The sequence below is a fragment of the Thunnus maccoyii genome, chromosome 9, assembly GCF_910596095.1.
Source record: "Thunnus maccoyii chromosome 9, fThuMac1.1, whole genome shotgun sequence".
Taxonomy (NCBI): Eukaryota; Metazoa; Chordata; class Actinopteri; order Scombriformes; family Scombridae; genus Thunnus; species Thunnus maccoyii.
In genome coordinates, this window is record NC_056541.1 from 15,126,417 (window position 1) to 15,141,189 (window position 14,773).

At 40.1% G+C, this 14,773-nt stretch overlaps 1 protein-coding gene across 3 annotated transcripts in view; it reads right to left on the reverse strand.

Moving 5' to 3' along the window:
• Positions 1-717: 717 nt before the first annotated feature.
• The window catches only part of LOC121903918 (aminopeptidase O (putative)), an 80,722-nt gene continuing 66,666 nt past the window's right edge, over positions 718-14,773 (reverse strand). For all 3 annotated transcript variants that reach the window (XM_042421332.1, XM_042421333.1, XM_042421331.1), the window contains exons 16-18: positions 10,681-10,767; positions 10,424-10,572; positions 718-1,471 (exon numbers count right to left, since the gene is read on the reverse strand). In XM_042421332.1, coding sequence (XP_042277266.1) covers positions 10,432-10,572; positions 10,681-10,767 — 228 coding nt within the window. In that variant the 3' untranslated portion in view covers positions 718-1,471; positions 10,424-10,431. The remainder of the gene's footprint in view (positions 1,472-10,423; positions 10,573-10,680; positions 10,768-14,773) is intronic.

Genomic DNA, 14,773 nt, shown 5'->3' on the forward strand with positions numbered 1-14,773 from the left:
TGTCAGTATCGTAAACGGTTAACTACTGCTGGAGTTGGACATAAATGTAAACAAAAACATACAGTAAGTTTTCCTATTTGTGATGTCTAAACAAAAATTTGCATAATTCAGGATCATTGATATTTTGTTTTGAATTTAGTACATGATGTATTTATTCCAGATTTGTCAGCTTTGGTTTTCACTCTTTAAAGTGAAAAGTGGAATAAATGTGGGGTAATTTTCATGTATCATAATAGACTCTGGATCATGGACGTTACTACTTCAGCAATTCCTTATGGAAAGGTGGACTCATGTGGCATGTTTTACAAGACAGAATTATTACAGGGTGCTCAGTGAAGGTGGATGTCTTCTTGCTTAATGACATAATTCCTAAAAAAAATAATCTTGTCCAGTTTTCTGCACTGGTTTTGTGAAGAAAAGTGCTTAATTCAATAATACAGATACCCTTATTATAGTATATGATTATGATTTTTATGCTTAGTTGCATATAAAATCAGTACAAGAGCCATTAGGCACTAGCTGATGTTCAGGCTCCTCTTGCTACAGCATCTGCGGTTCGCTACTGACCACAGATCTTTGTTGCATGTCATAACCCTGTTTCTCTCTAGCTATGCTTCCTGTCTCTCACTGCACTTTTAACCGTCACATTAAGGCAAAAAAAAACAAAACAATAATCTTAAAAAAAAAAAAAAGAAAGAAAGAAAAGCCATACAACAATTTTAAGAAACATTTTTTATTTTAACATGACCACATCAAAAAGTTGAACTGAAAATTTCTCTTGAGAAAAAACAAAATTGCCATTATTATTTGCTCAGCGGTTACTGAACCATCAACTATAGAAATACCCTGAGAGTCGTCGGTTGTATATTTTCCAGTGTCGTTACAGGCAGGAGTGAAGTAATCTGTTATGTATAAAAACATGACTAACCTGAAAGTATTTCCAGTCTAAACTCTTAAGAACCACATCATGGCTTCAGACTAAACAGACATGAACTCATATGCAGATGTGTGCTGGCTCACACACATTTCACGTAATATACAGAAACTAACTTAAACACAGAAGTTCAGGTTTTTAAACATGGATGGAGGTGTCTTTATCCATCAAATATCTCCCAAAATATTTTCCATTACCTATCATTCAAATATAAACAGATCAAACAGTGTAACATTTTTTTTTCTTAATCACTGATCAGAGCAATAATTTAGTCAACACTGTGTCTCAGCGGGAACAGCTTGTATTGTTAGTGCATCAAATATACCAGCAATTTCTTTACTTCAATGAGCAGAACTGCTGTGCTCTCAACCTTGCCAGTTGGCCTCGGCTGCAGGAGTAAGGGCGCAGCCTTCTGGTGTTCACGCTGCTGAGCGATCCTGCAGCGTCCCCTCTCCTACAGAGGAAGAGGAGGTGAGTGCTGGACCCTTGTACGTCCTGTGTGCCAAACTCCTGTTATCTCCGTCTGTAGTTAGCAACCTGGAAGAGAAAGATATGTGTAGATTGGAGCATTACAGAACATTTGTTAGATGCCTACAATCCTCTGGCTGTTGTTGTTATCTACCTGATTTGAAGACAAACAATGAATACTGTGCATGTTCAATCAGCACAAATAATTCAGTTTAGATGCTGCGATACTGGATGTTTGAGGCAGATACCAATATTTGAAAGGTTTAAAAAAAAAAATAAAAAAAATCACATAACAACATTCCAGGTGATATGCATTTATTACACAAAAATACAACAAACATTTTTGATGAGGAATTTACTTATTAAAGATTTGTGACAAAGATTCAGGATGTACTGTACAGGACTTATAGGTACCCTCTAGTGTTTCTAAAGAACTGCTTGCATATTTTTGGCATTTCTTTGCTGCAATTTCTTATTATTCATCAGTCGATGTATATGCTAATGCATATATATTAATTATTTTCACAATGAATAATTTCTTCAATTAAGTATTTCATCTATAATTTAAAAAATTCCAGAAACCAAAGATCACATCTTCAAATTGCTAGTTTTGTACGTCCAACTATTCAAAACCTAAATATATTAAAGTTATAGTCATCTAAAACAGACAAAAACAGCAAATCCTCACATTTGACAAGTATGAACCTCTCTAATTGTCTTAAAACATTTTTTGAGTATCAAAATATCAACCAACAGATTAATATATTAATCAGATTATGATATATCTGTGATAAGCCAATATTGGCAGAGCTGATTTATCAGCAACTCTCAAAGATGTCTCAGACCCAAAAATCCCTAAAAACTAATATGCACAATAGAGCAGCAGCTGTTCTTTGTGTTCTCTGTTGAAGGGAGGTTGAAACCAGTGCCTCAGTAGCGTTGGTTTCTGGATCGGTGGTAAATGGACTGGACTCCTGTTCCTGCTGAACTGAGCCAGTGGTTCTATAGGACTGATTATCAGCTCAGTAGGCACAGGAAGCCAAGCCCAAATCTCTCTCTTTCTCATGAAGCACTGGCTCGCTTAGAACACTTTTTTTTTTTTTCCATTTTTTGCAGTGTCTGTAATGAATCAAAAAGCAGTGCCAACTCAGACTGCATCTCAGGCAGCATTCTGCTTTGCCAAACCCTCAAGAAACCACACTAGGTTCATTTAAACTGCAAAGATTGTTGGATTACACTAGCTGGTGAAAGGTGCGGTTGACACGGTAGAAACCTCACCACAGTGTCAGCGAGACCACTGCTGGATGATAGAAGCTCTCCAAAATGACAATGATGATACAGTAGTTGGCATAAAAAGGACTATTTTAAGAGTCAAAATCGTAAAACTTGAACTATAAATCCATCAAAATCACATTCCACTGTGAAGAGCTGCATACATACTGTCTCACTTAAAATGTAAATACTGCCAACATATACTTTGAAATAGAATCTAATACAAACCCCTGCAGGAGCTCCACAAAATATACTCAACATTAAAGAGACAATCAGTCAAGTTGAGTTGCGTGAAGAAAAGAGGCTGTGGGTGGCGTGGGCCGAATAAGTTTATTTTCGGTGTCTTTATACAATGTTGCTTTGTCCTTTGATGTGCAGAGCACCATTTCCCTCCCATTAGAGTGTAATAAATCACCTTTTAGATATGGGCTCTGATGGCAATTCCTCTCTTTTACAGGCCTTTGATGGTCATTACTCTTTTAACAGGCCCTAAATATAGGTCTAAAAATGGCAGGCTCCACATGGCCCTCATTTCTAATTCACACATCTGTCCTCGTTTAGTCGCCATTTTGTCGTCGTGAATATATAGAGCGCTATAATACCTCCTCACAGCTCAGATTCTGATTGCCAAAAAAAGACTGACTAGTTTTAAAATGCATTTTCAACCATCTGTCATGGTTTTGATTAGGGAGAAAATCGGTCCAGAACAGTAAAGCTTTGCATTACAATTAGCTGGTATAAAAGTGGACTCTGAAATGCCTCCAGTATGATATGACAGACTACACTCAAATTATAGCTAAAGTTATACAGTGAGTTACTGTGGGTCAGTAAATCGTTGCATAATATTTCAGCTGCGGTTACTGACAGATTGGGTGTTGCTGATGAATGCCGTTGGCAGGAATTCGTTTTTTGAAAATACTTTTTGTTTGGTAGGAAGATGCAAATGAAGGTTGTTTTGTGCAACATTTCCAATACAAATCTATCTATACCGGACAGAATGAGATTTATTGATCATTGTGTTGACAGACGGTGCACAGGAAATAGAAACTCCCATGATATACCTGCTGATACTGCTAAGAAACCTCGTCTTGCAAGCAGACACCTTTTAGTTTGCATTGTTTTTTTTTTGTGTTGAAGCTTATCTTGACTAATTTGGGAACTTTCTCTCAGCACACTCTGTCATGCTTGAAACAAAGCGTGCGCTGTAACCCAACTGAGAATTCCTGTTTTTCTTGTTATCAGTGGGTGTTTTACAGGATCACAGCCTTTTGTTTCTCCTATCTTGAGACAAACAATGGCAGCTTATACTGTGCAGTAAATCCACTGTAGAAACACTAAATTGTCCCAATAAAGTGAAACTGACATCCCTAAATGATGGAAAGCTCCAAAATGGTTGCAAGATTTCTATCTTTGTCGCCTCAGTCTTGTTTTCCTTCACAGTGTGGAGATGCGCTCTGTGAGAATCCATCTGCTTTATGGATCTCTGTATCTTGGCTTCCTGAGGCTGAGATTAGATCACAAATCAATACATATCAGCCAGAGATGCACAGATGGCACTTTTCACTGCCAAAGTGATTTGAAGTTTAAAACCTGAGGCAATTTAAGTACTTAAAGGATGATTTTATGCACTGATTTGCTGCAGGCCCTGTCAAGCTTTTTAAACAAGTTACCCTTCTGTATCTCAACTCAGCTGTTAGGTTAAAGGAATAGTTCAACACTTTTGGAAATGTGCATATTTGCTTTCTTGCGGAGATTTCCATGAGGAGATTGACACCGGCAAGTCATTGCACTCAGCCAAGAAGTAGTCCAGACCATAACCCTCTGTAAAACCACAGCTTGTCACTTTTACACTTCATTTTCATTAGACGTATTAAACAAACAAGATATAACATACTAATTAGTGAACGTTAAAGGTGCTGGTGGGCAAATTTTGTTACCTTTGGACAGAACCAGCCTTATCCGTTTCCCCTTGTTTCCAGTCTTTGTGCTAAGCTAAGCTAACTGGCTGCTGACAGTATCTTCATGTCTAACAGATAGATGTTAGAATGGCATCAATCTTCTCATGTAATTCTTAGCAAGAAAACAAATATCTTCCCAAATGCCAAACTGTTCCTTTAAAGAGTTCCCTAAGCAAGACAGCATGTCCCAATTCCATACTCCATACTCATTCTAAGCAGGTTTAGTGTGTATCACACTGGAAAAGTGACTGAATGAAGTATATTTAAACCACACAGTATGCATACTAAATATGGCTAATTTTTGAGTGTGCTGTTGATGGACACATAAGGAAATGGAGTAGCTGCTAACAGCTGGGGAAAAAAATAGTGTTGTGTTGAAACAGATCTTGGAAAACAAAAAAATTAATATAAAATCTGAAGAATTACATTTTCTCTGTGAAGTTTAATTGGTGGTGACATTTTAAAGTCGCAGTTTGATTGACGTCAAATGTTGCACGTATAGACATATAAACTCTAGAATGGTTTTTTTTGGATATCAACTGCTGAAACCCATTACATGTAATATATACTGTATAGAATTAGTATGTAGTATGAATTAGAGCTTCAACTAACAATTATTTTCATTACTATTATAATCTGTTGATTATTTTCTCTATTAAAAAACACCAAAAATGGTGAAAAATCCCTGAAAAGAATTGGTGTTGATCGCTGTTTCCCAAAGCCCAGGGTGTCCTCAAATGTCCTCTTTTGTCTCGACCAAAGATATTCAGTTTACTATCATAGAAAACTAAATAAACCAGAAAATATTCACATTTGAGAACCTATAATCAGAGAATTGTTTCTTGCAAAATGACTGAAAACAATGAATCGATTATCAAAATAGTTGGTGATTCATTTTCTGTCAGTCGACTAATCGTTGCGGCTCTAGTATGAATTTGCTGACACGCCGAGTGTCTGCTGTAAGAAAGAGCGAATAACAGAGATGTAGGGTGATGATGAGGGTGATGATGATGATGCTCCAGGATTGATGAAATATCTGTCAGCAGCATTAGTAGTGTTTGGGTCTCCCCAGGCCTCATTAGTAGTGGAAGTACAGTCTCTCTCTCTCTCCTGATATACTTGGCTCTCACCTTTTGCTAGAACTACAGAGTGTGCAAACCAGCATCATCTGCAGGATTAGCTTTTATACTACGTTACTGAAAGCAGACAGAGGCGGAGGGGTGGAAGTAGAGAGCAAGGAAAAGGAAGATGAAAGAAGGAGGGAGAAGAACAACAGACAAAGCAGGAGAGCGTAGCGTGGTGCTCATTAGTAACGTTGCACGGCGTTTTGAATTTGTGAGGAGGCTTGTGTGTTTAATTGTTATGAGTGAGAGGGTCTCGGTGGAAAGTTTTACAGGCACGCAAGCAAGACTGAATTGTGGGGAGAAGAGAAGAGAGCTGTTTAGACTGAGGTTAGACCAAACTGTGGGGGGGGGGGGGGGGGAGGATAAGGAGAAAGAGAGTGAAAGGAGATAAGAAAGAAGGGAAAGGTGAAAGAGGATGCAGGATAATCACATAGAGAGGTGAGAAAACAGAGGACGAAGTGACGAATGTATAAACACACATTAGATAAATGAAGTGAGAAAATAAGGCTCAACACACTGCCACTGTAAAAAGTTAAAGAACATTTTTTTTTTCCCCTTTCTGTCTTTCTTTCGCACCCATTTGTTTTCTTCCTTTGTCTGCTTGTCTGGGTCATGCTCTCCTCAGGTGCAGAACTTAGCCACTGTGAACAAAGAGGAAATCAATCACTGTTCACCAATCAGCTAAGCTCTGTGCCTGGCTGGAGAGAGGATACAAAACCTGTCTGGCTGACTGACGTGTACACACACACACACACACACTCTTACAAAACACCCGTATCAAGACCCTCTGGCTCCCTCATCATCCCTTTTTCTGCTCCGCACTTCCAAATCATCAACTCCTCAAACAAAATCACACACACACACACACACACACACACACACACACTCCTAGATAATCATGTCTTCGTTTCTGCGGAGAGTCTAGTGTGTATGTGTGTGTATGTATGTGTGTGTACAGGAGGGGTTCTGGTTGCCATGGCAGCCGGCTGGGTCAGGGCTGTGTGGTAATCCCTGGCAATGTGATTTTATCATAAGTCACAAATCAGCACGCCAGGAACCCTCACAGCCCAGACATAAAAGAACAAGATCTTCTTTCTGTCTTTTTTTTTTCTCTCTCTCTCCCTCTCTCTCTCTCTCTCTCTCTGCCAACATCCTCAAGTCCAGCTCCAGTCCATCGCTAACCTGCAACACCCAGATATGAAAGATCTCTAACTTTCTCTCTTCTTCTCTTTTTCTCTTTACGCCTGCCATCAGAGTGCAGTCATGAAAGACCAGACCTGTAGATCCTCTCTCCCTCTCCCACACTATTTCCTTGGTTACCCCTCTCCTCCTCTTCTATTCGCCACGCTCGGCTAACCCGGCGATATGCCCCTCATTAAGCGGATCAAGAGGGATTCCAGAGGCATGTACCGGGGGAAGAAAAGAACGAGGGAGTGAGCAGGGAGGGGAAAAAAAAAAAAAAAAAAAAAGAAAGGACAGGGAGAGACCACCCTTCTCCTTTTAAAGGGTTGTGCTTTTTAGGTTTAAGAAACAGAGCAGGGAGTGCGCCTTGACAGACATGTTGTTTTCAGTTAAAACCCTCTCAGCCTGCCTCAGCCTAATCCCACTGTACTGGGGTGGGTGTGTGTGTGTTTGAGGGTGTGAGGTTGTAAAGGGTACAGGGAGGACTGTTCTACTTAAGAAAGGATGATGAGGGAACACAAACTGGGCAGTAAAACATAAATCCATCTCCCAACAGTACAATATGAAAAAGCAGTGAGGGGGTCGGTTCATCCATCATTTTAATTGGAGAGAGATCTGGACCTGAGCTGAGTTGAACAGCCTGATCCATTGATGTTTACAAAGGCTTGTTTGGTTCAATCCAATGGGAAGCAAAAGTAAAAGTTAGGATATTCATCTCTAAATGCTCCTTTTCTTCTATTCTTTTTTTTTTTTTTTTTTTGTGCGTCTTTGCCGCTCCATTTCATTCCTCCTGTACTTGTGTTGAGGCTCCACAGGGAGGTGTAGTGAGGGAGTGAAGGATGATGACAAGAGATCTGCGGGCACAGACAGATAGGCGCTACATACGTACGTGTGTGCTGTATGCGTACGTGCGTGTGCGTGTCAGAGAGATTTATCAGGAGTGAGCCAGATGCCGAGTACTTGTCTAGAAAGCCTTTCACATCCTGTGCAAATGCATAAAGCTGTCTCTTTCAGTGTGTGTGTGTGTGTGTGTGTAAGTTTGTGTCTGAAGATAAAAGCCTGTCTTGTACTGGCTTGGTCATGGCCTAAAAAAGGATTTAGTGCTGTAAGTCACTCAGGTTTATGTGGATAAGTATTTAGCAGTGGCTCTTGACGCAGCCAGTGTTGACCAAGGTCACAGACGCCTTGTTTGACCTCATACTGGCTGAATTGGGGGGGCGTGCTGGATAATAACACAGCTGGTTGATTTCAGAGGTTGGTTCTGAGTGAAAAGGTGGAACAGAGAGAGATCAGAGTAAGTCTTAATTTTAATAAAATGTCAAGCAAAATCTTTTTTTTTAAAATGAGAATTATGTTACTGGCATTTTGCTTTTATTAGATGGTGACAGTGTAAAACAGACAAGAAGCATGAGAAGAGAGAGAGAGGGGTACGACATACTACAAAGTACCATGGCTGGAGTCGAACTGGGGATACACTGGTTATATGGTATGTCCAGTAATACTTTCCTAAAATACATGTCAAGTAAGAAAGTTAAATTAACCCTGAAAATCTATTTTCGCAAACCAGCTTCATTCTATAAACAATAAGATTTTGCATGGACACACACATTTCTGCAAAATTTGGATCAATTTTGATTTCACATTTGAAATGTGCATTTGTGTTTTTTTCCCTTGCTTTTCTCACTAGTTTGAAGTGGGTGGGGCTCTTTTGGACAAGGCTGAGGTCACAAATTACCAATTAGAATTCAACAATATCAGTTATGTCGACATGGAGATGCCGCTGTCAATCAAATCTGATCAATCCGCACCCACACAGTCCTAATGAGGCAGTTTTTGAGTGTTAAAACCTGAACAAACAATAACATGTTAGCATGTATATATAATAGCATGTTTTTTCCCCTTTAACTTAAATTTGTATTGTTGTTTATTTCGTCATATTTTATGATCCAAGTTTTCAGGTGCTTTAATTAAAACAATGGAGCATCCCTGTGGTTTAGGGAGCAATGCCATGTAATTGCAATGCCCCAAATTCTGGCTGTGAACCTTTGTTGCATCATCCCACTTTCTCTCTCCCCTCCTTTCTTTTCTGTTCTGTCTTTCTCATCTATTAAAACTATCAAATAAAGGCAAAATGCCACCCAAAAAAATCCTCTTAAAAATCCACTGTACAACTGTATTGTTCAGCAGCTTTGAAGACTAGTTTGGTTACTATAGTTGAATTATTGAGCCAAGATCTGTTTAATTGCCTTCTGCCATTATTCAAAGGCTAGTGTCAGTAAAAGCAGGACTGTTATTAAAAGCTCACCAGCATCAAAGAGACCTGTCTTCACTCCAGTCCTCCCTTCCGTTCTTTTTCTTCCTCCCTTTTCTTTCTGTCAGTCTGTCTAAACCATACATTTCTCTCTTCCCTTCATTTAGTGTGAGACCAATAAACCCCTCACTGTTCTGAGTATTCGAAAAGCCCAGTGGGTGACAGTTGCGGTTGCACATACACACACCCTCACACACACACACACAGGAGGAATTTCAGGGTCAACAGTAGAAAAATTACCCCACATTGAGTGGAGACGGTTCTGAGCCCCTTAGAAAACGCTCGCTGACCCATTCTCGCTCTTTCTCTCTTCCCTCTCTCGTTTGTTTGAGGAACACATTCCCGAATTCCTTCTCTGACAAACACATCCTGACGGCGCTGCTGTGAAGCCACGGAAAAGGCCCCATTCTGAGTCTACAAACATGCACACACACACACGCAGTGGGATCAGAAAGGAATGTGCTGTATAGGTAGCCAAGTGACTCAAGAGTGGACTGTCCGCTGGGGCAGATGGAATCAGGATCAATTAAACACAAAGCTTTCCTTTACAGACGCCATCTCAGACTAAAAGGTTAGATATGAGATACGAATATTGTCTGTAAAATGTAGAAACACTTAAAAAAAAAACTGAAGAAGAATAACAATAGTTAGTCTGACATCTCAATGTCACATCATAAGATGACAGAATATTTGAGAAACGCTGCTACTGCATTCTACAGCCCATCCGTTTTACTGGATCTGTTCCCCACGGGTGGTTCAAGTAGAACTCACTAGCCTATTATCAGGCATTTTGTTGCAAACTGAACTCTGAATACAAAGCGACTGAAAACCCTGAGCAGACTGCCAGATCTTCTGTTTTTACAATCGTACACAAACATTACTGATTCACTTTGTTGGGAGACATGTTAATATAAATTCTCTCTCTCCATATTCGGTACCAATGAGAGCCAATATCATTTTGATGAAACTAGAGCTCCGCTAAGCTGAATGGATGTTGATTTTGGGATAACAAGTACAAGAATAAAAGCGAAAAAGAACAAGATCAAAAATGTAGTTTGCTTTGGCTCAATTTTGCATCTCAAACGGTTTTAAAAGATTGCTACCACAGACATAAAATTTAATGTCACACTCTTGTAGCTGAAAGTAAATCAGGGAACTGAGAATGAGACTTCACCTCCAATGTCATAGGACCATCTCCTCCACCACTCTGCGTGCAGATTGGTCCATTTCTTCACTGATCAATGAGAGGCAGCGACGGGCCAGAGCCTGCTGCTCAGGATCCTCCTGAACCATCAGCTCCCCATACAGATACACACCCATGGCCTAGAAGACACACAAACAACAAAATCACTTTCATTTTTATTTCTCTTCTTATGATAGAGCCTTGTCTCTTAAGCTGATTCAGTGCTTTAAACAGTTGTGTATATGTACTTGGTCATGAACCAGGAAGTGTTCCACGTCTCCATAAGCCTGAGTGTGTCCATGTTTGACCACAAGCTCACACCAACGATGTCGGACCTGTGAGAGGAAAAATATGACAATTATTAATGACATTTTTTAAAAAAACAACTATATATTTCTTTTAAAATGTGACCTGGTGATAGAAAGTCTCGTTTTCAAGAGACGTCTGGCCAAAATGGCAGCACAGTAACCGACCAAAACAGACCCAAGAAATGAAAAAAAAAAAAAGATTAATCAGGGAAACATAAAAGGCATTACAGTAAAATCCCACAATTTCTCACTAAAACCAAAGCTATAAATCAAAATAATTGCACTTGACCATTTCAGTCCTTAAATGGCCATGATGTCATGTTTGAAACCATTTCAGATGACCATAGTTCCTGTAATTATTGTTTTACTTAATTTTAAACTGATGAAGATGACCACATAAAAGCTCTCTGGTCAAACTTTGGTACAGCCTTGCTAAAGACGATGAAACTGAGGGGATAAATTCAATTTCAGCAGAATGCCACTGATTGCAATATGTAATCTTTTATTAGGTCTTAAAAAGTTTTGGAAGACATTTTACTTCCATGCTTTTTGCCAGTGTGCTCCACTTATATTAATGTGAAATGGTAACAAAAGACAAACGGCTCATCTGACAAGCTGAGAGACAAAGCTGAAAGCTGCTCTGCTGACAATGAATAGATTCATCCAGGATCGGAGGATTTAGCAGATGTGAACTTTGTTTTAGAAAGGAAACCGTCTCAATCTAAAGTTCATGTTTAAAAGTTCAATTTCATTCTCTGACTATGTGTATGTGTATATTCACAGTGTGTATATGTGTGTATGTATAGGTGTATTTTTCACTGTATGCGTATGTGTGTGTGTATGTGTGTGTGTGTGAAAGCTAATGCCTGGCCTTTCTCCCAGAGGATCAATAGGAGCTCTGTTGCCGCGGTTACAGGAGAGATCAGAGACTGGCTCTGTCCCTGCCTCAGCCATCATCCTTCATCATCTGCTATGAGCATGCATGTGCGTGTGTGCCTGTGTGTGTGTGCGTGTGTACACGTGTATATGGATACGCTCTTCTGGAAGAGACAGACAGAGGATGATAAAAGAGACAGGAGAACGATAAAAAAAAAAAAAACTGATGAGAAATCTTTTAAAGCGCTGTCACTACATTAAGGCCTGATAGTTTCCTTTGGCTGGTTTTTCGTGGGTGTTTCAATCTCCTCCATAACTGTCTCCACACACTCAGGATAATAAACTAGTCCTTTGGAGAGTACAGTGACCAAGCGTGGGATTTTTGGCGATTGATTCCATTTTAACAGCTCAAGCTTTGGGCATTTCTTAAAGCACTGTGTTGGAAGGTAGCAATCTAGAAATGCTGAAAAGGTGCCAAATGGATCTACCTGAGTGCTGTTTAAATGTGTGCACACTCTTAAAGGATCAGTGTGTAAGATTTAGTGGCATTTAGCGGAACAGACTTGGCAGAAATTGAATATAATATTCATAAGTATGTTTTATTCAATGTATAATCACCTGAAAATAAGAATTGTTGTGTTTTCGTTACCTTAGAATGAGCCCTTTATATCTACATAGGGAGCAGGTCCCTTTCCACAGAGCCCACCATGTTGCACCACCATGTTTCTACAGTAGCCCAGAACGGACAAACCAAACACTGGAGAGGGCCTTTCGCATTTTTTGCAAGTTTCGTGGCCACTGTAGCTTCTCCTACATGCTTGGAAGGGGAGGGGGAGAGGAGGTGTATTCATTTGGTTGCAATCTGCAACCTCATCGCTAGATGCCGCTAAATCCTACACACTGATCCTTTAATAGGAGTTTTTGCTTTGTTAGTTTGTGCCTGAAATGTTGCACTACCCTCCACCTGTTTATGCAGTATGAGAATGGAGACTGAGCAACTGTTCATTGACAACAGCCATATTTAAATCCACCCATTACTTCTGCAACCTGCTAAATAATCTCAGACGGGCTTTGTAGTGTAGTTCCTCTTTTGTCCAAATTTAAAATCTTCCCCTTTCCATATATTCTCTGCCTCTGTTTACTCTGCAAAAAATCTCAAAGCAGACACGACAAAAAGCAAAGGATGTAAGTTGAGTGTAACATGCTCTTCTAACTTTTGCCCACAACAAGGATGCATGCGTCTGTATTCATGAATGTGGGAGTGTGTACAGTATGTGTACCCTCTGGTGCCAGCCCTGCCCTTCTGGCCTGCGTAGCCCTAGCAGCTGTTCCCTGCGCTGGGTTACATTCCTGGGGAGAGCCCTGGGGCAGAGCAGCTGCCTGGTGCACCTCTCCTTACCCCCTTTTTACTTGGTTTCCTCTCGCTGGGCCCCTCTCTCTGACAGCACATGCAATTACACAGTGACATTCCTTCATTTATTACTGCACCCCCACCCCTCCTTCATCCTCCACCACCAGCACCACCACCGATCCCGACACAAACACAGAAACGCTGCGACGACTGATACTAACGTACTGCATGTGTGCTCGCTCTTACCATGACGAACGAACGTTTCTCACCTCCTACAGTCGGAATCTCATAAAAACTTTTTACATACTGTCCGTCTTTCAACTAGTGCTGCAACTAACTTACTTAACTAATTTATTGCCATTGTTGATTAATTTGCTGATTATTTTCTCAATTCACTGAATAATAATTTTAAAAAAATAGTGAAAAATGGCACGATTCCCTAAAGCCCAAGATGGCATCTTCATTGCTTGTTTTGTCTGACCAGTTGGGAAATGTTTGAAAAATTACTTCAGCAATTAATCAATTATCAAGTAGTTGTGTATTTATAGACTATTAGATTAGTAGACTACTTATTTCAGCTGTGCTTTCAACCTCATATCTATGATTCACTACATTTTCCTATCTTGGCACTTCTTATGCCTTGAATTCCCAATTTTTCACATTAGAGACCTTGTTTGGACGGGGGAAGTGAGGGGGGGGGGGGGGGGGGGGGGGTTCTTGTCCATTTGAGAAGCTGTTTTTGTTTCCAGTCTAATGTGGGCATGTGAATGGTGATTAAAGGATACACAAATAAACTTCAGTAGGCTTTTTGTTTGTTCTTTCTTAGTCATTTCTTCATTCATTCTTAATAATTCCTTGTTCTGTTGTCTCCTCTCCTCCACATGTTGTGGCTGGAGGAACCAGACAGTTCTTGATGTGGTCCGGTGAAGTCTCCAGTCACTGGAGGAGTAAACCTTGCCTGGGCAACAGCAGACAATGTGTCCTATGTGCTTGACCGACAGATGCCCTTCGACACACACGCATGCACGTCAGCTCTCGCAAAATCAAAAAATGTGCACACACAGCGAAACGCATACACATGCGTACACGTGTGCACGCGCATGCATAGTCACACAGCATCACACATCACATGAGGCTCATATGAAAGGAAGTGGGCCAAAGTCACGCACTCTCTCTCATACATGCAAACACATGCTCCGGCTCACAGACGCACTCACACATGTATTCACAGTCACTCACACCGTTCACAAAGCGGTCCCATTGCACGCACACTGGTGGTCGGCCACATATTTCCTTTCACTATAGTGTGTGTGTGTGTGTGTGTGTGTGTGTGTGTGTGTGTGTGAACGTCACATACACAGAAACTTAAGCTTGCACAACAGTCTGTCTCCACACCACCTTTAACTCAGAGACAGCTCCTTCATCCCTTTCACTGTACAGCATTTAGCTATAAACTTCTCTCCTCTGCTTGGAGTTATACAAAAACTAACAGGTGGTGAGACAATATGTGACAACATGCTATGCTACTTTACAACAAATACAAAATTCTATCACCAGTTCAAGTTGAAATAATGAGAAAATATCTTTTAAAATAGTAAAACAGGAAAACCTGTTCCTGTGATCTGAAATCATCATTAGAAGAATTGCATTTACTGTGATCTGTTTGGATGTTTTGATTTAAAAGTATAATTTTTCCTTTGGTTGCACAGTCCACGTTGTGTTTTGTCATAAGACAATGTGTTTTGAGGAGACATATTACTAAACGCCTTTTAAAAGCCATAACAGTCATTTCTAATAATCTACTAC